This window comes from Tetrao urogallus (genome assembly GCF_951394365.1).
Source record: "Tetrao urogallus genome assembly, chromosome: 24".
Taxonomy (NCBI): domain Eukaryota; kingdom Metazoa; phylum Chordata; class Aves; order Galliformes; family Phasianidae; genus Tetrao; species Tetrao urogallus.
The window spans coordinates 1,980,496-2,002,915 of NC_136837.1; the positions used below are offsets into that span (position 1 = coordinate 1,980,496).

The 22,420-nt window shown below is 59.3% G+C and overlaps 3 protein-coding genes across 3 annotated transcripts; 2 read left to right on the top strand and 1 right to left on the bottom strand.

The window, feature by feature from the left end:
• Positions 1–592: 592 nt before the first annotated feature.
• On the top strand, positions 593–6,974 carry PPM1J (protein phosphatase, Mg2+/Mn2+ dependent 1J; the record flags this gene model as incomplete). Its single annotated transcript, XM_079546344.1, has 10 exons — positions 593–873; positions 2,162–2,288; positions 2,380–2,679; positions 3,059–3,171; positions 4,358–4,442; positions 5,662–5,780; positions 5,896–5,959; positions 6,204–6,311; positions 6,442–6,593; positions 6,827–6,974. The coding sequence occupies 10 exons, from the start codon at positions 593–595 to the stop codon at positions 6,972–6,974; spliced, it is 1,497 nt and encodes a 498-aa protein (XP_079402470.1).
• A 5,533-nt stretch (positions 6,975–12,507) lies between these two features.
• RHOC (ras homolog family member C) lies at positions 12,508–13,825 on the top strand (the record flags this gene model as incomplete). The annotated part of the gene is made up of 4 exons (XM_079546375.1): positions 12,508–12,666; positions 12,866–12,986; positions 13,334–13,464; positions 13,652–13,825. The coding sequence occupies exons 1-4, from the start codon at positions 12,511–12,513 to the stop codon at positions 13,823–13,825; spliced, it is 582 nt and encodes a 193-aa protein (XP_079402501.1). The 5' UTR covers positions 12,508–12,510.
• Positions 13,826–14,767: 942 nt separating this feature from the next.
• On the bottom strand, positions 14,768–20,245 carry MOV10 (Mov10 RNA helicase; the record flags this gene model as incomplete). The annotated part of the gene is given in 21 exon segments (XM_079546451.1): positions 14,768–14,876; positions 14,946–15,034; positions 15,134–15,259; positions 15,336–15,410; positions 15,497–15,688; positions 15,764–15,887; positions 16,049–16,151; positions 16,227–16,346; positions 16,427–16,528; positions 16,531–16,783; positions 16,861–17,022; positions 17,097–17,244; positions 17,324–17,500; positions 17,572–17,726; positions 17,798–17,951; positions 18,062–18,184; positions 18,357–18,597; positions 18,669–18,907; positions 18,988–19,115; positions 19,255–19,351; positions 20,112–20,245. Coding segments are annotated over 21 exon segments (3,051 nt in total).
• Positions 20,246–22,420: the final 2,175 nt, after the last annotated feature.

Below are 22,420 nucleotides of genomic sequence, written 5' to 3' on the forward strand. Positions count from 1 at the left end.
CACAGACAAATATTGTATTTTTTCAGCAGAATGCTTGTTGCCATAGGAATACCGAGGCAGGAGGTGCTGAGGTCAGGCCCTGTGAGCTGTGCTCTCCGAACTGTCAGTTCTCCCAGCCGGCAGAGACGCATCGCCTTGGGGCGGCTGAGTCTGCATCCCGAGCAGCGCTGCCGCAGCTCCGGAGGAAGAAGGAGGTTCTGCTCTCAGTCCCGTCAGCTCCCCGTTCCTCTGCAGCACGGCTGCTTATTAATAGCTCGGCGTGACCGCGGGGGGCTGGGTCTCAACGCTGAGCGTGACAAAGCATTGCCAAGAGCGGCAGATGCCGGGTCGGAGCAGGAGGCTGTGCGGGAGCCGGGGAGCATCCAGCAGCCGGAGAGGATCAGGGCCGGCTGAGCTTCAGGTGACCGCTGCCAGGACCACGGCTGCCATCCCTCACAGCCCAGAGGCTCAGAGTTCCATCACCGGAGCGGTCCCATCTCGTACCCGGGGACCGCCGCCGCTTTCCGTCCCGGTGCGCGTCTCACCCGGGGGGGCGGCCCTGGGGCGGGGCCGGAGGCGGGGCTCGGCGCGGCTCGGCGCGGCTCGGCCCGGCATGCTGCTGCGGGTGCGTTCGGCGGTCTCGCACCTGGTGGCGGGGCTGGGCCCCGGGCCGGGCACGCAACCCCCGGCCGAGCCCCGGCACGGCGGTGGCGGCGGTAGCGGCGGTAGCGGGGCCGGGGGCGAGGAGGGGTCGCGGGTGACGGCGTTCTGTCGGCCGGCCTTCCTGCAGCTGACGTCCGAGGAACTGCGCCGTGCCGACGACCACACGGGGCGGGCGGTGCAAAGCCCCCGCGACGGCCGCCGCCGCCTGCCCTGGAGCACGGGCTACGCTGAGTGAGCGGGGCCGGGCCGGGCGGGGGGAAGCGCCGTGCCCGTTGGGGGCTGTGGGGCGGGCGTTCGGGACACGCGTCTCCGTTCTGCCGCTCCCGAAGGCGGCCGCGTCCCTCCGCGCTGCTCCGCGGCTGTCACCGCTCGGCGGCATCGGCGCGGCGCTGCGGTGCGGGGCGGTGAGCGCTGCGGGGGCTCCCGGCGCTGCCCGGCCACGGAGAACGCGCTGCGGCCTCACCGAGCCGGGAGAAGCGGGCGGAGCGGGGCCACGAGAAACGAAAGTGGGTCGAGGCGGTGCTGAGCTGTGCGTTCCTACACGGGAGGATTGCCTGCCGGCTCTCTGCCCGTCTGCCGGCGGCTCAGCTGTTTACGCTGTTCCCCATCCCCTCAGAGCTCGAAGCTCTTCCATTTTCTGCGCTTATCTGCCCGATGCCCGGTGCTACGCAGGGAACTGATACTGAGAGCTGAAGGAACCGCTCCGGTTCTCGCAGGACATGGGAGAAGGGAATTGAAGCTGCGATGGGAACAGGACCTGACCCTGATTTCCCCTTTGGGAGCTCACTCTCTTCTTCTTTTGCTGGTTTTGAATTCCACCCGTAGCTGAATGCAGGTGGGGAAGGTCAGGAGCTGAAGGCCACCTCTGTGCTCTGCTCCTGCAGCTTTGCACGAGCTGAGCTTCCCTGGAACCTCCTGAGATGTGTTTCCTTCGGGAAGTGCTGGGGTAGGGGCAGCCTGCACTCGTTCTTGCAGGAGCAGAAACCCTGCAGATGCTGTGGGGAAAGGAAGGAAAACCACCCTGCGCTCAGCAGTGGGACTTCTCCTCTCTGTCCCAGGACTTCTTTCTGCAAACCACTTGGGAAGTCCTTACCCAAATAGCTCATTCAGTTGTGCACATTTACAGCTTCCCCTCGTGAGCAGGTTTTGCAGTCCAGACCTGATCTGCTTTGTCAGCACAAGCTGCAAAAAGTTCATGTGAATCTTTTTGCAAAAGTCCTGTTGGTTCCATTTTTCATCTCCTTCTGTGAGCTGCCTGCTCCCTCTGCAAGGTGCTGGATTGGGATGGAGGCTGTGCATCCAGTGCGGTGTCCATGTGCCCAGGCTGGGTGCCCTGAGGCTGGGGTGGGTTTGGGGCAGTGGTGGGGATGGAGGAATTTGGTGCTGCTGGGGTCACCTCTGCCACATTGATTCCAACTCATCCCTATGAGCTGAGGCTGGTGTTCTGCAGCGTCTCTGGGCAAACCCAGGTATTCGAGTGCAAAATGGAGAACCCTAATGGTTTTTTTCCTCCCGACAGGGTGATAAATGCAGGAAAGAGCCAGCACAACGAGGACCAGGCGTGCTGTGAGGTGGTGTTTGTGGAGAGGAGGCCCAGCCCCAGGGGCCACCAGCCCTGCAGGGATGGCAGCGGGGAGCCTGACAGGGTGAGGGCATGGTGGGAGGCTGCTCCCTTAACAGCTCTAAGCCCACCTGCTCCCTTGCAGGCGTCGCTGAGTCTCCCATCTCTCCCCACAGGGCAGGAGGGGGTTTTATTTCCACTACTGGGCCCTGTTTGATGGACACGCGGGCAGCGGTGCTGCTGTCATGGCATCCAAGAGGCTGCACCTGCACATCTGCGAGCAGCTGCGGGACCTGGTGGACATCCTGCAGGATCCCTCCCCACCTCCCATCTGCCTGCAGCACAATGCTGAGCTGAGCCAGGCAGAGGACAGCCGGGAGGTCCCCAGTGATGCTCTGCCACGCTTTCACCTGGAGAAGGCAGTTTCCCACGAGAGCCTGGTGATCGGCGCCATTGAGAACGCCTTCAAACACATGGTGAGCTGCAGCTGCTGACTGGCAGCGTTTGCTTTGCTCCTGTCTCCTCTGGCAGCACGGAGGTCTGCAGTGACAGCTGTTGGGCAGCTCCTGCCCTATTGCTCTGCTTCATTTTGGGGCACCAAACACACAGGCTTTGGGCTCTGTGGGTGAAGAGGGTTTCATTGGGTGTTGTTCCAGCTGCTGCCTGCTCCGCAGCGCTGAGGAGGCTGTGTCCTGGGCTGCACACAGGACCTTGGGGTGAGCAGGGCGATGTGCCCAGCCTCAGCTGGCAGCCAGGGTGCTGACGGGGCAGCTCAGAGCTATTTCGGACTGCTTGGAGCTCTGCTTGCTGGCAAGGGCTGCTTCCCGCTCTGCCCACAGCTCTCCATCTCTCCAGGACGAGCAGATTGAGCAGGAGCGGGTGTCCCAGCACATCTCTGGGGGCTGCTGTGCCCTGGCCGCTGTCTACCTCATGGGCAAGTTCTATGTAGCCAACGCTGGTGACAGCAGGTATGTATGGTCCCAGCCAGGCTGGGGTGCACCCCGATTTCCTCCCTGTGCTGTGTGTGCCTGCAGCACTGAGGGAGCTGCAGAATTCCTTCCCCGCCTCTGGCACGCGATCCTTGCCTTCCCAGCTGTGTCTGTGCTTTGCAGGTGGTCCTGAACTGCACCTTAGTGCTGGCTTGGGCTACATGTTGGGGGAATGAAAATTGGCTCCAACAAAGCTGCTGAAAATGTGCAAGCATCAATGTGGGGGCACGTTTTGTACCAGCAAACATTTGCAGCAGAAGGATGTGCAAATCTTTGTGCAGACAGGGCCTGAGGGAGCTCAGAATCCAAGGACGTTGCCTGACATGCATTTCCTTGGTTGTATTACTGCAGTTATGCATAGGTGTGCTCATAGCCCACAGCTATGAGGGTTTGGCGCTGAGGGTGAATGTGCTCTGAATGTGCTTCCATACATGGTGTGGAAGAAGTCCTGGCCCCTTTCTGCTGAGGATTTGTGTGGCATGGCAGGGACCGTGAACAGAGGTTGGGGTGATGGGCAGGGACTGCTGGGTGTTATGGATCTGCTGGAGTGTCACAGGGCTGCAGGTGCTGTGGAATTGAGTGCTGTGACACGGTGAGAGCAGCAGGCGGTGGCCTGGGGTGAGAGGGACAGACTGGGGCAAAGGATGCTGCTCATCCAGGCAGTTCCTGCCTGGAACCAAGTGAGACTCTGCCCTCCCTCCCTGCCATCGGTCCCCACCAGAACTGGGCACACCTGGGCCCTGCATCACTGCAGGGGATTTGCAGCCCTCTGCAGGACAGCAAGTGGGACAGGGGGTCAGAAGTGTCAGAGATCCCTGATCCCCTGGGACTTCTAGGAACATCTCATAAGCAGCCGTTGTTTAAGCCATCAAAAAACTCAGCCCTCCTGCAGGGAGCTCACCCCCAGTGCTGGGCACTTGCACCTCTGTCCTGCTGCTGGCGACTTCTGCCTGCGCTGCGTGAGATGGAGGCTTAATAACCTTTGTGCTGCTTCTCTTCTAATCGTAGTTTGCTCTCCATCTGTCCCATGCTTCTCTTCCATTTCCCTGTCCTCCCTCCCCTGCCCTGGGTGCTGGGCTGCAGGGCTTGGCTGATGTCCCTGCAGCTGATGGGCAGCGGGGAGAGGACCTCTCCTCTAACCTCATCCTTCCATGTTTCATTGCAGGGCCATTATCATCCGTAACGGGGAAATCATTCCAATGTCCAGGGAGTTTACTCCAGAGACAGAGAGGCAGAGGCTGCAATTCTTAGTAAGGAAGACCTTTCTTCTAACCCCATTCCTGCTCACCCACCTCCTGAGCCCTGCCTGGGGCTGCCCCTCTTGCTGCCTTCACCCTCAGCGTCCCATCGTGCATTCAGGGGTCCCTGTGCTCAGTGCTGGTTTCTTGCCTGGTGCTCCCAGGGGGAGCTGCAGAGTGCTGGCAGATTTCTGGCTTTCTTCCCAAGAGCTCCCTGTCCTGGGCAGACCTTCTGTGCTGTGCAATGAAACTTGTTAAGGTTATAAAGACCTCTCTGAGGGCAGCACAGAGGAGGAGGTGTTTGTGTTAAGGGAGGTCTTGCTGGATGGGATTTTCTGCCTCGCAGAATATCTGAGAGAGCACTGTGGTACTTCTTCTCATGTTTGTGTTTGAATGACTGAGGGGAAGAAGTTGCTGTAAGCAAGATCCTCCCCAGCTGTGATGCGTGTATGGGCAGAGGGCCAGGCGTGTGCTTGCTCCACTGCGCAGCGGCTGGGCTGTGGCCAGGGCTCTCCATGCCTTGGCACCAGCTCTGCCATAACTCAAAGGCCCTTCTCCTTCCTCTCAGCTGCTCTCCCTCTCCACCTGCACTTTGAAGCACTGTCTCAATCTCGGCTACGCTTGGGGAAGCACTGGGGCTGCTGGGGGGGATGTGGGGCATCGGGTGTGGGTGAGGTCCCTGGGGTTCCAGCTCCAGGCCGGGCTCCAGCAGCGTGCTGGCAGCTCTGCATGAGGTGGTGATGCCTGTGGGGATGCTGGCGACCACCCAGCAATGTCCTGGAGCCCTGTGCTCTGTGCTGCTGCTTGCCCCTGGTCACAGACAGGATGCATGCTTGGGAAGGAGACAGCAACTGGTGTCCCTGTGTGAGCACCGTGCTCTGTGCTGAGCTGCAGCCCTGGAGCTCTGTGGCTCTGACTCCTCCTGGGCCAGTTCTGCAATTTGCCCTTTTTGTGATCCCTTTTGGGCTTCTTATGTGCCCAAACTCCTTCTGGCTCTGTGTCCTGAACTGCTCCTCCCTCTGAGCACTGTGCTGGAGGGCAGCTTTGAAGCTGCATTGTTATCACTACCACCTGAGCTTCAGCTGATGCTGTCCTCACCCTGAGGCCCCACAACCGATGTCCCACGGGTGCACCTGGCTGTCCTGTGCCGTGCTGGGGTGCTCTATGGGTGGTGCTGGGCAGGACCCTGCTCTCATGGCACTGCAGCTGAACCCTCTGCCCCTTCCTGCAGGCCTTCTTGAGACCTGAGCTGCTGGGAAAGGAGTTCACACACCTCGAGTTCCCCCGCAGGATCCAGCCCAAGGAGCTGGGGAAGAAGATGCTGTACAGAGACCAGAGCATGAACGGCTGGTACTGCGCTGTCTGGGGCTGCTGCTGCATGTGGCCACAGCTCCAGCCCCATCCCCATGTACCAAAGGGGCCTAATCCCAGGGCACTGGCCAACAGGTTGCCTTGTTTCAATCAGGGCTTACAAAAAGATTGAAGAGGATGACCTGAAGTTTCCACTAATCTATGGGGAAGGCAAAAAGGTAATATGCTGGGATGTGAGGGGAGGGGTCCCTGCTGCCTTGGGAGGTGGGGGTCTGGTGGCATCACAGCTAGGGCTCTGGCACCATGCAGGGGTTGTTCCCTATCTGCCCTTGCTGAACTGGGGGTCCCAACCCATTTTTTCCAATGCTGTCACAGTGCCAATGCCATGTGTATAATTTCTCCTAGGAGAAGAGGTGAAGGCGAGGTAGCTTAAAGCTTGCTTTTGTTTTTGCCTTTCTCCAGGCTCGGGTGATGGCCACTATTGGGGTGACACGGGGCCTGGGAGACCACGACCTCAAGGTGTTCAGCTCCAACATCCACATTAAACCTTTCTTGTCCTGCTTCCCAGAGGTGAGCCGGAGGGCTCTTTCAATAGGTGGAGCTGACTGGGGTGATCTCAGAGAGAGCTCAGAGCACCTGGTGGTGTTGGGGTGTCCATGAGCCCTCTATCACCCTTGCATCCTGCCCCACTGTTTCCCAGGTCAGGGTGTATGACCTCACACAGTATGAGCACTGCCCTGATGACGTCCTGGTCCTGGGCACCGATGGGCTCTGGGATGTCACCAATGACAAGGAGGTGGCCAGCGTGGTGATGGAGGTGCTGACAAGCTATGAGCCCAATGACCCTTGCAGGTGAGGGGGAGACACAGACAGGTGTGTCCTGCGCCATAACATCTTGCTTGGAGCAGCGTTGTGGCCACGTATCCCTCTGTGCACAGTGCCCCTCTGTATGCATGTATCTGAGCTTTCCTAGAGCCCCTTCCCTCCCCCTTTGGCTGCATCAGCTTCCCCATTCCTCCTGGGGACAGCAGTGTGGTGTAGCACGATTCCTGCTGGGCTTGGGCTGACCGCTGTGCTCTGCCCAGATACACCATGGTGGCCCAGGAGCTGGTGGTGCGCTCCAGGGGTGTCCTGAAGGAACGAGGCTGGCGGCTGCCCAACGACAAGCTGGGCTCTGGCGATGACATCTCCGTGTTTGTGATCCCCTTGGGTGGCCCTGGCAACTACATGTGATAATCTGAGAGCACTGGGCAGAGGAGTCGCGCTGCCTGGATGGCCACGAGCAGGATGCTGGCACTGCCCAGGGCACCGCTCACTCCAGCACTCATTTCCTGAGCTGACCACAACAAGAATGAGGATCTCGGAGCCTCCTGCTCGAAGCACCCCCTCACCTACTGCATCCCTGCCCTCTGAAGAGATGGAAGGACAGAGCAGAGACTGGGCTCAAGGGCTGGTTTTCTTGGTTGCTGTGAAAAGCCTCAGTGCTCTCTGGCTTCTCGGTGCACACTCAGCACCTTGCCCTGGCCCAGGTGTGCTGCCTACAGCCCTGTGACAGGGCTCTGAGTGCCTGTACCCGGTGAAGCCTGTGCTTGCTGCTGCAATCACCTCCTTTTCCTGCCCTGTGACATTTGCACCACGGACGCTGAAGCTTCTGCACTGGGATGGGTGTGGAGTGGGGTCCTGCTGGCAGCGGGGCAGTGCCCATCCCAGCTGCAGGTGCTGTGAGCCCTAAGGATGTCCCAGTCTTGTGCTCGCCTTCTTTGGCTCCTGGGCCCCATCCCCAGCCGGGCACACTGCCTTGGTCTCAGGTTTCGGTGGACGTGACAGGGCTCAGTCACAGAGCACCTGGGAGGAAATGAGCTGCTGCGCTCTCATGGTGTTTGCCAGCCCCAGGCTGTGCCATGGGCTCTGCCCACCACCTCTCTTCATGCCTTGGATCACCGCTGTGTTTCTAGAGCCAATTATTTATTATTAACTGGAGAGCTGAGTTGGAAAGTGTCTAAATTCCTTCTTGGTGTGAGGTGGCAGTCAGTATGAATATAGGTCTGTTATTTCTGAGCCGTTCTAATTTGGCAACTGCTGAGCAGCAGTTACAGAGCAGCCCCGTTCAGCCAAGCTTAACAGCTTAAAGTGCTGCATGGATCTGCTTAGCTGGGGGCTAAAAGCCCACAATAGAAGCAGCTTGGTCGTGGCTGGGAAATGGAGTGGGCTGGCTTTTCCCCAGACTCGGAGCTGGTCCTGAGCAGGTCTGTAGCTGCAGTTGTTTTCTCTGCAGTATTGCATTCTGCATCTGGCATACCTCTGACCTGGGGGATGATGAGTTTCCTGCACCTCGGCAGCGTTGCACCCTGCCAAAGCACAGAGGCAGGGTGGCCGTGGGGACAGCTGAGCCCTGTGCTGTGCTTTGGTGATGCACGGTAGCGTCTGCCCCTCGTCACTGGGTGTCACCTTCGGGGCGTGTTCCTCTCTGTAATCAGCGAGATGTAAATAAACTGGGTGCACTTAGTGGGGAGTGAAAGTTACCCAGTGAGATTTGCACCTGTGTGCATCTCTGTGCCGCAGGGAGCAGGGGATGATGATGCTGGGCTTGGAGGAGCTGCCCTTGCGTTGTTAAATAAAGGTCGTGCCACCCACAGTCCCACCTCGGCGCCTTTCTTGCGGAGCTCTTGCAGAGACGACTAACTTAAAAGCTAATTAGCGCTGATTAATTCGTGCAGGCAGGTTGGGTGCCATGTGAGCCGCTGTCCTTCCGCCCTTGCGTTGCTCCCTGAGCCGCCCGATGCCTCCGCTGCTGCCGGCCGAGGCGGGGCAGCGCGGGCAGAGGCTGCATTTATAGCTTCCTTCACTAAAGAAACGTTTCCTTTGGAGCCGGCTGCTGGCCCGGGGAGGAATAAATTAAGGAGAAATTGTCTCCGAAATCTGAAAATAGAAACGGCTCATAGGGCACGGCCTGGGTTCCGATAGAGCCCCGGTGCCAGGGCGGGGCAGCAGCAGCGGGGCTGGGAGCGGAGCCCCCGTCGAGAATCGGCCCGGCTCGGTTCGGCACAGCTCCGCCCTTCCGAGGGCGGCCCCACAACGGGGCGGTGCCGTCCGATCCGCGCTCCGGAGTTGGGGTTGGAGCCGGCACCGGGACCGGGGAAGGGAGCCGTGCCGTGCCGTGTCGCAGAGAGGTACGGGCCGTGCTCGGGATGCGGGCGCTGCGGGGAGCTCAGCGGTGCGGGGATCGCTGCTGGCGGCGGGCGGGGCCGGGGCTGCGGGGGGACCGAGCGCATAGCGGTGCGCCGTGGGGCGGTGCTGAGTGCGGTACCGCGTGCGGTATCGGCCGGGCCGGGTCCCGGGGACGAAGATGGGTTGGAGCCGTCCGGAACGGAGCCGCCCCCGGCACAGCAGCGTTGTATTTTCTTCGGGGGAAAAAGAAAAAAAAAAAAAAGAAGGACAAAAGTTTGCTTTGCTTAGCGCTGAGCTCATTTGTAAACATTTATAGAAGGGGGGCAGGCGGCGGAGCAGAAACAATTGTGCAATGTCTCAGAGCAGAGAAGCATTCCAGAACCATGACCAACAGCGGCGCTCCAGCACCAAATCGGGCAGCGGCCGCCCGATCCCCCCCGGCACCACGAGGCCGTCTGCGCTCCGTTTTCCTCCTTCCCGGTGCCGTTCCGTGAATCTTTGCTCCTCTCTTCCTTCCAGGTAGCACGGTTACGGCTGCGTGTGATTTTATGTGCCTTACATTGACTCCTGACAGCTTCAGCTTTTCCAGGGAAGCGTTTTATAGGTGGATATAGGGATATACCTGTGGATATTGGGAGTGCTTAACCTGGCTTGCTTGGTAACTTGATGTGTGTGCCGGGATGGGGATGTGTATGGGCATGGGGAATGTGGAATGTGTATGCAAACAGCAATCAGCTGTGAGGCACTGCACAAATACAGCCACCTGCCCGCGCTGGGAGTGTCATCTGAGGCATTCAGCAGATACTGGTGCTGTTGGGGAAGGTGTTTCTGTGGGATGTAAGGTAAGAACGCAGTGGATGTCCTTTGGGGGAGGAGGTGAGGGCAGCACGGGGCTCCTGAGGAGCAGTAGTTGCTGCAGCAGGCTGAGTTTTCAATGTGTCCAACTGAAATACAGCACTTGAGGAGCCTTGCAGGTTTGGTGACTGTGTACAAAATGTTGGCTTCTCTTCTTTAGCCCCGTGATGTATGAAAGGGGGAGGCTGTGGCTGTAGTCCCAAAGCCAGAGCTGGGAGTTTCAGTTTAAGAGGTTTTGTGCACATGTGATGTTTTTGCTTCCTTGGATGTCATCCTGAAACAGAAGACATTTAAATGGGTTGCAGTCAGACTCCAAGCGCAGGTCAGGGTTGGTATCATGTGTTGGTTTCATAGTATCTGCCCAGAGAGCACCGACCCTGCAGGGTGTGCAGCGCTGGGTTTGCTGGGCAGCAATCCCACATGTTTTCCCACAAAGTGCTCACAGCTCAAGCCCAGTTTGGGTTTTAACATTCTTCTGCTCCAAATCCCTTTCTTTGATTTGCTTGTGGATGTTTTTGTGGGATTTGGCAATGAAAACTGCCTGCTCTGCCCCTTGTCTGCAGAGCAGCCCTGCTCTGCTGCTGTGCTGGAGCCCGGTGTAACACAGTGTGTCTGGTCAGACCTTAGGAACAGCTCCAAACTTTCGCAACCAGGACCCCAGAGCCCGAGCTTTGTTGCTGCTGTGCTGTGAGTTGGTGTCACTCCTCCCTCGCAGCTGGTTTTGGAATCTTGTTCTGCTTCTGTATAAGACTCCATTCCTGAGCCTTGCCAGGAAGTCATCCCGAGCCGTGGGACTTTCTGCTGGAGTCGTGACGACTTCAGTGTACCTCTGTCACTGTCCCCAAATCCTTTCCCCTGAACTCTGGGCTCAGCTGCAGCCCCGAAGCACCCCAGGGATGCTCTGTGCCCACCCTGGCCTTGTGCTTGCCGTGCTGCGCCTCCCCCAGGGCCTGTCCTGATGCGCCCCTGCCTGGCGTGCGTCGGGGTGCGGCTGCAGCACTTTGAACACACAAAGCCATGTTTAGAAGCAGAGACTGCTGTCCTTGGCTGCACTGGTTGGGAAGTGATGTTTGTGTTCCCCGCTGGGGTTTCGTGCTCTTTGGGTGCTGCAGGCTTCCTTAGGTCTCCTCTGTGTCACAGGCTGTGCTGCCTGAGCACCTGGGGGAGTGAAACCCAGCGAACTGCATGGTGATGTTCTAACCTTGAGCCTGGTTTGTGTTGCGATTAGCCCAGCTCCTTCCAACCAGAAGTAAATCCAAACAGTCTGAGTGCTCAGGACACTTGTTTGTTAAACACTGAGGTTCAGCAGAGGCTGCAGACACAGCAGTGAGGGACAGACTGAGCCGGCTGCTCTCCTTGGAGATCTGTGTCCCCCCCACCCATGGCTGCAAAGTGCTGTGAGCTCAGGGCTGGGTGTGATGGGGGTGGGATCTCAGGATGAGAGGCCGGTGGAAAGGTTTCTGTTTCTGGTCCGACCCCTTCTTCAAAGTGGTGACGTCTTTCTGTGCTCTTTCCCGAGGTTCAGAAACAGAAACTGGGTGAAAGATGCATCCTACCAGGAATTCCCCATTTCCTGCTCAGCAGGAATTTCAGTTTTTGAAGCACGGAGCTCAGCAGCTGCTCGCCTTGAAGCAGCTGTGCCAGAGCCCTTGCTGTGTTAGTGCTGGTGACCTTAGAATAGCTGCTTGGTGCCATGCGAGGTCCCCACGGGGATGGGGCAGCCTGAGGGGCACCGTGGCTGCACTGCTCCCTGCCTCCTCCCGTGCTGCTCTGTGGAGGCTGGCCGTGTGTTAGCAATGGGCTATTTCTGGGCTGCTGGGTGAGTAATGGAATGAATTGTGCTGAGATTTTGGGCGGGGACAGGGCCTCTGCCCCGTGAGTCACAGCAGCCTTGGGCAGGGCTCTGGGTGCTGCTGACCCCTCCGTGGGTCAGGATGGATGCAGCCCCACAGCTTGGGGTTTGCAGTGGGTTACAGCCTCCTCTGCACAGAGCAGTGTGCTTGCATGGGGACTGAAGCTGTCATCATGTGCCTTGCCTGGGGTTTCTGCAGGGATGGGAAACTGATGGGATCATCAGTGGGGCCTGTGAAATGGGTCAGACTCTGCACTGAGGTTTCTGAGGAGTTGCAGATGCCAAAGAACTGTTGGACCCCAGTGCGATCTCACCCTGCTGCCTTCCTCCCTCGGACCCCAGGGCAGGCACTGCTGGGCCATTCCCAGTATTCCCAGACTGCGGGATGAGAGGTGTGGTTTGACTTGCAGGAATGTGTCTGTTGTGCAAGGGGCAGAATGCAGCCCGTTTGGCCTGTGCTCACTGAGCAGAGCCTGGCAGCAGCCCTGGTGCAGCTGCAGCAGTGGCACAGACTCCTTGGGACAGGGCTGGGATGTGGCCAGCCCCAGCACCGGGTGCCAGGCACAAGTTGGGATTGCTCACAAGTGTGGCGTGTTGCTGCCACTGAGCTGATTACAGAGGAGCCAACGTGTGCAACCCAGGGTGCAGATTCTGCCCAAAGAATGCATAATCTGAACATAAATCCCAAAGGAGGGTGCGTGGCTGATGTTGCTGCGTGTTGGTGACAGCAGAGAGAGGAAACCCCGCAGGGTCTGGTGGGCAGGGCTGGGTGCTCTGCAGCATTACAGGTGACAGATGCTGTCTCAGTGTCAGGTGGAGGAGTCGGTGGCTTTGCACGGGGTTCCCTGCGTGCAGCCTGCAGCTCCACTCACCCTCATCCTCGTTCCTGCAGCGATGGCAGCCATAAGGAAGAAGCTGGTGATCGTGGGGGATGGTGCCTGCGGGAAGACGTGCCTGCTGATCGTCTTCAGCAAGGACCAGTTCCCTGAGGTCTACGTGCCAACCGTGTTTGAAAACTACATCGCCGACATCGAGGTGGATGGCAAGCAGGTAAAGACCCCACTCTGTGCAGGTGGTGATGGGATGCTGCGGTGGAGAGTGAGCCCTGCAGCACCCCTGATTTTATCCCAACCATGCCCCGGTTTGCAAAGGACCCTCGTCACTGCAGCTGAGGAAGGCCAAGTATCCCTCCTGGCCCCACGGGCTGCCTGTAGGGTCTGTGAGGTGCTGAGTGTCCCTTTGCCCATAGGTGGAGCTGGCGCTGTGGGACACGGCTGGGCAGGAGGACTATGACCGGCTGCGGCCCCTCTCATACCCGGACACGGATGTCATCCTCATGTGCTTTTCTATCGACAGCCCAGACAGCCTCGGTAGGGAGCAGGGGGTGCATCATGGGGTCCTGCTGGCTGAGACCCTGCTGGCATACTGGGTTCTGGGAAGTCCCTGTGCCACTTTGGGGGTGTTGTGTCTCCCTGCTCCACCCTCAGCTTTTTTGCACGCTCCAGGAAGATGCTGGGAGCTGGTGCATGGTGGAGGTGCTGGGAGAGGCTGTTGCGCCCAGCTGGGTGGCCCTGGGGCTCTGTGGGGCATTTCCATGCTCCCCTGCACGGTGCAGGGCTGCAGCTCATCGTGCTCCCCTCCTGCCCTGCACGGAGCAGCAGCACAGCTGTGTGTCCCCATGCACCATAGCTCAGCAGCCGCACTCTGCTCCTCGCAGAGAACATCCCTGAGAAGTGGACCCCGGAGGTGAAGCACTTCTGCCCCAATGTGCCCATCATCCTGGTGGGGAACAAGAAGGACCTGCGCAACGATGAGCACACACGGCGGGAATTGGCAAAGATGAAGCAGGTGGGGACGTGCTGGGGCTGGGTGTGCGCTCAGTGGAGCGCCAGTGCTGGGATCCCCTCACCCTGGGCTATTTTGCTGGGACTTCCTTCTTGCAGCCCTGATCTGGGCACGGGGGATGCCCTGCAGGCAGCTGCTGTGCTTCTTGCTTCTGGTGGTATTCTCAACCCTCCTTTTTAATGCTGCCCAGGAGCCTGTGAAGCCAGAGGAGGGGAGAGACATGGCCAACCGGATCAACGCCTTCGGCTACCTCGAGTGCTCGGCCAAGACCAAGGAGGGCGTGCGGGAGGTCTTTGAGATGGCCACACGTGCAGGCCTGCAGGTCCGCAAGAACAAGAAGCGCCGGGGCTGCCCGCTGCTGTGAGCAGGAAGGGCTCTGCTCCAGGCCTGTCCCCGACCCTCTGCCCCAGAGCTGTCCCCAGGCACTGGGGCATCCCTGTGCCACGCTGTGGAGCGATGCCTTCGTTCCCCATTGCTCTCTATGGGCTGTGAGGTCTCTCTGCCTTGAGCAGGGCTGGCAGAAGCAGGGGCTGCTGGCTGTTCCCCGCACTGTGTGGCCCCTGCTGCCCCCTGGCTTTATGGACTCACCAGGGCTGTGCTCAGCCTTGTCCTGCAGAGATGTGCTGCGAGGAGTGCCAGCAGTGCCCTGCACCCTGGGTCTGCCCCGGGGCAGTGCCTTGTCCCCACATCCACCATTAGAATGACGGTGCCTTCTTCGAGTCCGAGTTCCTCATAGACTCTTAGCACCAGTATGCTCAGCTGAGTAACTGGGAGAATAAATGCTAACTGGTATTTGAGTAATTGTAATTCTGCATGTGTGGCATCCCTTCGGCTGCCCCTGCAGACCCCGTGCTGTGCTCACGCAGCACCCAGGACTCAACACAGAGCGTTTTTCTCTGAACATTTATTCCAAAGACACGAAGGTAGGTGTGCTGCACATGGCTCAGCATGCGGGCTGGGGCCAGCAGTCACAGCACAGTTGGTTTTCCACAGTTGTATCAAAAAAAAGATCACTTAAGATTTAAAAGCAAACAAAAAATAAGACGTTGATGATCCCGGGGCTCAGCCCCACGGTCTGGGTTGGGCTCTCAGCCGCAGCTGCAGCCCTCTGTGTGACGGCTGGTGGGTTCCATCCAGCGCACAGCCCGGCTCCAGGGGGGCAGAGCAGGAGGTGGCTGCAGGATGGGGCCGGGTCGGGGGTGCCGGAGCTCTGCAGGGCTGCGCTGGGCTCCTGCAGGGACAGCACAGGGTTCAGGAGCAGCACAGAGAGAGCAGCTCCTGCCCTGAGCTGTGCGTTACCTGGCCGTTAATTGCCGAGGTGCAGGGAGTCGAGGTGGTTGGCAAGGTTGTCCTCCTCGGGGGGCTCCTCGTAGTACCCCCTGCAGGCACCCTCATCCTGGCAGTATCTGAGGAACCTGGGGACGCAGCGGGGTGTGGGCAAAGGGTGTGGGGCTGGGGGGGGTCTGGAGGGCTGCATGGCTCACCTGTGCCAGTGTTGGTCCTTGCTGAGCACGGCTGGGTTACCCACCACGATCAGCAGCGCCTTCGCCCGGGTGAGTGCCACGTTGAGCCTCTGAGCAAGGGAGAAGAGTTGGGGTTTCCCTTGTGTTCACCTGCTGGCTGTGGGGCGCCTGTGCCCATAGCAGCTCTGCCAGGGAGCTGGGGGCCTCACCTTGGGGTTCTTGAGGAAGCCAAGGCAGAAGGTCTGGTCCAGCTGCAGGTATTCACTGCAGCTGCGCACAGTGGAGATGAGGATGACGCGGCGCTCCTGACCCTGAAACTCCTCCACGGAGCCCACCTGGGGTGTGGGAGTTGTGTGGTGAGAGGGGCTGGGGCTCCATCACTTCCCCAGTGATGTGTGGGGCCCAGGGTACCTTCAGCTGCTCAATTTCTGGCAGAGCCTTCAGCACGCGGTCCTTAGAGGTGATGGCCAGGCGGATCTTCTCCACCTGGGGAGGACGGGATGTGCTGCAGTGAAGCTGCTGGGGAGGCTGAGCCACCCCAATTCCCCCATCCCGCTTCCCTCAGCCTGCACCTGCTTCCTGTAGGGAGAGATGATGCCGATCTCCTTGGGTGAGATGGTGGGGCAGCCGCGCCGGCCCTGGTTCTGCAGCAGCTTCTGCAGGTACTGAACCACCACCTCAATCTCAGCCGTGTTGAAGAAGGAGGGGCTCTTGGCCTCCCGCTCGTCCTCCCCACACACCCCATGGAAGATGATGGGGAAGTCCTGGAGCGAAGAATTGGGATCAGCTCAGCTGCAGTGCAGGGGCTCCTCCCACCCCTGTCCCCCGTGCCCCCCTACTCTTTTGGGGAGCTCCTCCCAGGTGCAGTAGGAGTTGCGCATGTCAAGCTCGCTGCCCTCATACGCCTTCAGCTCGCTGTCATAGAAGAGCTCATTGGGCACCTTGAGGATGGCCTTGTGGGACCTGGCGGAGGCAAGACAGTGCAGTGCAGGAGAGAACTGATGCTCTCCTCGGGCACCAGGCACCCAGGGCTGCAGGTCTCCCCCATCCCCAGGGCCACGGCACCCATGAGGAGTGGGACGGCACCACGTGCCCTGCACTGAGCTGCGTGGCCCTGTCCCTACCTGTAGTTCCAGAGCAGCTTGGTTACGAACTGTGGGTTGTAGCCCTCATTTGACTTGGCATACAGTGCATTGTGTGTCATCAGGCGCTCCAGCAGTGAGGTGCCTGCATGCAGTCAGATGCATGGCTCCCGTGATGCTATGCAGGCATTGTGCCACCCCCAGCCCTGCCCTCACTCACCCAAGCCATGCTTAGCAGCCAGTGGTGACCTCAGGACAGGGCCCAGCTGCTGGGGATCCCCTGCCAGCACCAGCTGTCCCCCATCAGGGTTGGTGTTTGGGTCCATGACATTCAGCAGCCCTAGGCAGAGGAAGTTCAGCAGGGAGCAGGGAGCACCGGGCAGCAATGCTGACCCAAGGAGGCAGCCAGAGGCCACTCACCAGCGATTGCCACGACACTTTCTGGCTCTACTGCATGGCCACACTCATCGATGAAGACGTGGGAGAAATATCCTGGGGGAAAGTTGGCTGACACCAACCTGAGGAGAGGTGGAGTGAGGTGGCATGAGCAGCTCTGCCTGCACAATCTTCCCTCATCATCACCCTCCCCACGTGCCCCCCACATCCCCTCTTATTGCACTCTGCTGAGGCTGTTCCTGCAGCTGGGCACAAAGGCAGCCCCAGGGGCCCTGACCTTCCTGCTGTCACCAGTGTAGTGATGAGGATCCGGTAGGGCCGCAGCAGCTTCTTGCTGGGATACACGTAGCACTTCTCGGTGTCGTCCCAATTGCAACAGGGCTGGAGCAGAGCATTAGGTGGGGGCCCTTCTCCTCAGGGTTGTTCTGCAGGGGCTGGGGTGGGGGGCACAGACCTACCCTGATGTCTACAGGCACCTCCCTGTAGTTGGCAGAGCTGGCCATGATCCTGTAGATGTAACGGGACGGGATGTCGGTGAGGAGGCGCTGGCACAGCAAGTCAGCAGCACTGTTGGATGGGGCACAGGCCAGGATCCGGGCATCCTTGCAGCATGACCACACCTGAGGGGAGGGAAGGCTGAGCCCCATGGGCTGGGCAGCGATGCCCTGTGCTGGCCCTGCGCCCCACCACCCACCTGCTTAATGGCCTCCACCAGGGTGACTGTTTTGCCTGTCCCAGGAGGCCCAAAGATGAGGTACGGTGCAGGTCGGGACATCCCGGTGACGATGTGCTTCACAGCCTGGCATTGCTCCTCGTTCGCCTCCAGCCTGCGGTCGAACCACCTGCGAATACAGAGGCTGAGCTGAGCACCCCGCACTCAATTCCACCCGATGCACAGAGCTGCTATTCACCCTGACTCACCGGGGCTGGAAGGTGCCCTTGAAGAGCGAGCGCTGACAGGAGGCTGAGGGGAAGAGCATGCTGTCCAGGCCCTTCTGCATGGCCATGGCGGCGGCGCGATGCTGCACCTGCAGCGGCAGGCGGCTGAAGGTGAAGGTCACGTCGAACTTCAGATTGTTCACAAACTTCTTCATGAGCCTGGAAGGAGTTGGGGTGAGAGGGGATGCTGCCCCATGGCCGCCCCCAGCCCAGGGGAAGGGCCCACTCACTTGGGGGAGAAGCCAAGCTGGACCTTCTCCAGCTCCACGCTGTGCACGTAGCCCTTGTACAGGATGCGTGGGGAGCAATCCCGCTCGCTGCTCAGGCTGGCAAAGAGGTGGTCGCCCCGCAGCACCGACGGGCGATTCTCGGCCACGCCAGGCACCTGCAGTGAGCTGTCACATCGGGTGCTCGGAGCTGCCCCCACCCCTGTGCCCCACAGCAGTCCCCACTCACGTTAAGGAGCAGCAGCGTCCCGTTCTGCACCATGGGCACCTCCTGCAGGTCGTAGCGGCGGATGTCCACCTCCAGCTGGATCTCCTCCAAGTGCAGCAGCAGCTGGAACTTCTGCTTGTAGTTCTCAGGCTGCAACGGGGCCTCCAGCAGTGACCTGGAGATGTGAAGCTGGATGTCACCATGCCCAGCACAGCCCTTGGGACACGGGGCAGCAATGGGATGTGCACGGTGCAAGGAGGCATCCCCCTCCCCATCAGCACTCACTGCATCTTCATCCAGCTGGAGTCAGGGCTGGTCTTGGGCCCGAGCATGATGGTCTCCTTGAGGCTCTTGGGGTACGGGTAGGTGCCCAGGGGGATCTCCTTCTCCAGCTCATTCTTCAGGGAGCTGGGTGAGGGAACAGCGATGCTGCAGGGGTTGTGTCCCAAAGCCCGCTGCCACTGACCCCCCCAGGATGAAGCAGCCATAAGCCAGCACAAGCGCAGAGAGCTGCATCCCTGCTAGCAGAGCCATGCCCAGGGCTCTCAACATGGAACAGCAGTGGGTGATGGCCCTGTACCTGACGGGGGGCACTCCGTCCTCGGTGATGACAGTGATGGGGCGCTGCAGACTGGCCTGGTAGGGCCTGTAGGGCGCCGAGGGTCCCAGCTCCTTGGCCAGCTGGCTCTGAGCAATGGCAGCAATGGAGCGCCCGATGCGGAAGGGCCCATCCAGCTCCTTGCTGAATTCAAACACCACCACGGCACGGAAGAACCCATTTTGTCTGGTCTGACAGCGGACCTGGATGGGGTACGCACCGCCTGCGAGGGGGGGGAGAGCTGGGGCTGCATCCTGTGTCCCTGGGGCAGCAGGGAGTGGGGCCAGGCAGTACCTGGGTGCAGCAGCAGCGCTTGGTTCTGTGTCACCCCTTGCTCGTCCATGAAGCAGAGCTCCCGCACGCGGTGCAGGGGACGGCAGTGGTGCATGGTCACGGCTTCGGCGCCGTGGTTCTGCACCTGCACGGTGAATGTCTTCGTCTCGCTGAGAGCCACAGGGAAGCGGATCTGCCCATTTCCCTGGTCGTACTCTGAGACGATCTCTACCCCATGCTTCCCACGGATGAACTCGGCCCTGCAGGAAGGGGGCACTGAGGTCTCCCCAGCTGTGGTGGAGATATCAGGAGCCCCCCGTGCAGGATATGGGAGTATTACCACTTCTTGGCACGGCTCAGTGGCACTGCTGGTCCGGAGCTGGGCTGCTGGCCTGGAGTGGGTGCAGACACCTCAACATCTGTCCTGGGTCTGCGGTACTGATCTGCCACCACAACCCGCCTCCTCTCCTGCCGGGAGCAGCCAGCATCAGTGTGGGCACAGCCCCTCAGTGTGTGCCGGGGTCTTGTTGGGAGCTGGGACCCCACCGGAGCCCATCCCTGGGGGTGAAGGAGCTGCTGCACTGCCCCAGCTCAGGGCCTCCATTACCTTCTTGAAGCGCACGGTCTGCCCATGTACCTGCGCCCGCTGGGACGCTCTCAGGGCATACAGGATGGAGGAGAAACTGGGCGTTCTTGTGTCAGTCCTACATATAAAGAGAGACCTTCTGGGTGAGGAGCAAAATGCTGGGCAGGGGTGGAAGGGGGTAAAAAACGACCCCTCACACCAGCCATTCCCTCTACTTTAGGGGAGGGAAAAGGACGGGGGCTTTCTCACTAGCTCCACTCAGACCTTACAGCCCTGCAGGCTGCTCCAGCACGGTTGTGCTGTGCCACGGCCTCTCCAGCTGTGCCCTGCCAACTCTGCAGTCCTGTCCCTGCCAGAACTTGGGTGGTAGGGTGGAGGCTGCACAGAGGTGCACAGTGCCCTGCACCCAAAGGCTGACCCACCTCCTTCTGTGCTGGGGCACGGCCCGTGGTGGATAAACTCTGTCTTTGCCAATGATTAACAGGGGTGACGCTGCACGGGGCCAGAGTGACCAGTGTCAGCAGGGCGAGGCGGGGAGCGGGTGGACAGTGATGCCCAAGGCTGCGCCCAGGCTGCTGCCGGGGGTCCCTGCAGCCAGGAATGTCCCCGTGAAGCGGGCGGCACAGAAGGCACAGGGCAACGTCTGAAGAAGTCACTCGCCGTGCTGCGAGTCAAGTCACACCTCCGTGCTGCAGGAGTCAAGCTGCCCAGCAGCACCGCTCTACGTTCCCCAGGAGCAGGGCACTGTGCTCGGAGTTCCACGGGTCGGGCGTCTCCTCGGAAGCGCTCAGCCCTCATCCCATCCCAGCGGGTGACAGAGGAGAGCCCCGAGGGTCACCGCTGCCCGGCACTCGGCTCCGCAGCAATGCAGTTCTCACCTGGCCCGGAACTCCTGGCTGTAGATGTCCCGCAGCACGTCCCTCCGGCTTTCCTGCTCCCGGTCCGTGTCCCGCAAGAACTGCACGAACTGATCCCCGTACCGCCTCGCCTCCGCCACGCTGAACCGCGGCATGGCCGTGCCGAGCAGCGCCGTGCCGAGCCGGTGTGGCTCCGCAAGGGAAACGAAAGCGAAAGGGGCCGAACGCCCCACGGAACCGCCCGTCCAGGGATGGGGCCGCCCCTACGGCGCTCCGCCGCCCCCACGAGCGCTACCCGGCCCCCGGCCCCAAATCCCGGATCCCGGTAGAGGGTCAGGGCCGGGCTCAGTCCTGTGCTGCCGTCAGGGCTGCGTGGTCCACGAGGTGTGGACGTACAGCAGGTGTGCTGGAGGCAATGATGAGGGGTGTGGGTTCGCAGCTGGCACTGCTGCTCCGTAAATAGGGCGGCGACAGCGCTGGCTGCGTTTCTACCGCTAGTTTTCTAGGCTTTAACTCTGCAGCCTGCCTAGGAGGGATGGGGATTCTCAACTTGCTCCTGTAAAGCAGCTTGAGGCCCCGGGACTGCCTGCAGCACGAGGAACTGGGGTAAGGCTGCTGTCGGTGCAGCTGGGTGACTCCTGGCTGTGCTTTGGGGTCCTGGGCAGGTTGTGGGAGGGCTCTGAGGCTTGGAAAATGCAGGTGTTGCTCTTGGAAAAAGTCACTTCAGAGCATTTTTGTCATATTCTACATCTAGGATGTTGGGAATTTAAAGTCTGATATTGTAAATAAGTAGGAAAACTGCCTGAGTTTTCCTGGTTTAGTCGAGCTGCACTGCTGTGAGTGGCTCAGTGTTTGGTGGCTGCACGCTGTACCAATACATCAGCTTCAAGCTAGTTTCATCTGAAACCTCTGGCTGAGAACAGCTGACAGCTTTACAGATAGAGCAGCTTTCAGAACGTGTCATCACTGGCACTTCAGTGCCTCAGCTGCAGTTGTTATGCTGAATCTTGTTCATTTTTTTTCAAGAGCTGGGCCAAGGGTAAGGACAGGTGAGTGCTGCAGAGAAGCTGATGGAGCAAGAAGGCGAGGAGGTCGGTGAGGGGGTGAACTGGCCCTAAAAGAAGGCTTTCTGAAGGTAGAAACACTCTGTCCTCTCAATCTTAAAGCCAGGACAAGCAGTGAACTACTTGCAAAGTAACCCAGAGCAGGAAGAGACTGGCCTTGAGGTCGAGGCTGTGCTGGTAGATAAAAGCTCTGTTGTGTGCAGCGTTATCTCGGGCCTCTGTTTCAGCTTCACATTCTTGGAATTGCTGCAGTGTTTGTCTGGATGGGCCCACAGCATCTCTGCGCTGTGCTTCACCTCCTCTGGCAGCACAGGGAGGAAACCTTCCTGCAAACAGTGCTGGCACAAGGTGTACTCTGTCCTTCAGCAGCACCGAGCACAGCTGTGTGCAAGCAGGGCAGAGCACAAACGCTGCTAGCACTCAGGCAGTGTTGCTTTGTCTGATTGCCTGACCCGGGACGTGTGTTGATTTGGAAGGTCCCTTCCAGAGGAGCCGTTCTGAGCATGGTGTGTTTGTATCCAGTGCTGTTACACAAGTTGAGCATACGAGCTTAGGAGATGTTGCAGCAGTACTGAAGAGCAGAACGCCCTGATCTGTTGTTTCACCAGGGCGAAGCTCTCTGTTAAAGCCGTACGGCTGCTTTTCTCTTTGAACCTGGAAGACTTCAATTCCAGTTCCCTGGGCTGCGTGTGGGGCTGGTGGATGTTTGCAGCGTTCAGTTTGTCACCTGCAGTTCTGTTTGCAGTCATCAGGAAAGAACAGGCGTGAATGGCTTTAAAACAAAGGCTGGTGTATTTCTACCAGACCACACAGAGGGTGCCTGCGCTACGAACGGTCGGTTTCAACAGCAAATACAAATATATTTTATTTAGACAAAATATCTCACAAAGGGTACATGATATTACTGTGCAAAACCTGAGCTGCAATGCACAGGCAGTCCTGTCCCTATCTTCTGGAGCTCTTTGTGTAATTAAAAATTAGGAAGACGCTAGGCAGTTTAAAAAAACAGAACCTGCAAAAAAAGGCCCATTGATAACCAAGTGTAAACAAGGCAAAGCGGGTGAACCAAAGGGGTTTCATGTTGTGATGGATCTAGTTGCAAGTTTTGACTGAGGAGAAAGCATGCACGTCTCTTCTGGCAGAGAAACTGATAGCACTGCTATTCTTGATTTTACAGAAAGACAAATCAACACGGAGCAAGCAGTTAAGAGCAATGAAGATCTTAATTCCAGAATTCCCCTTAGCTATGACAAGAAACTGGCCACG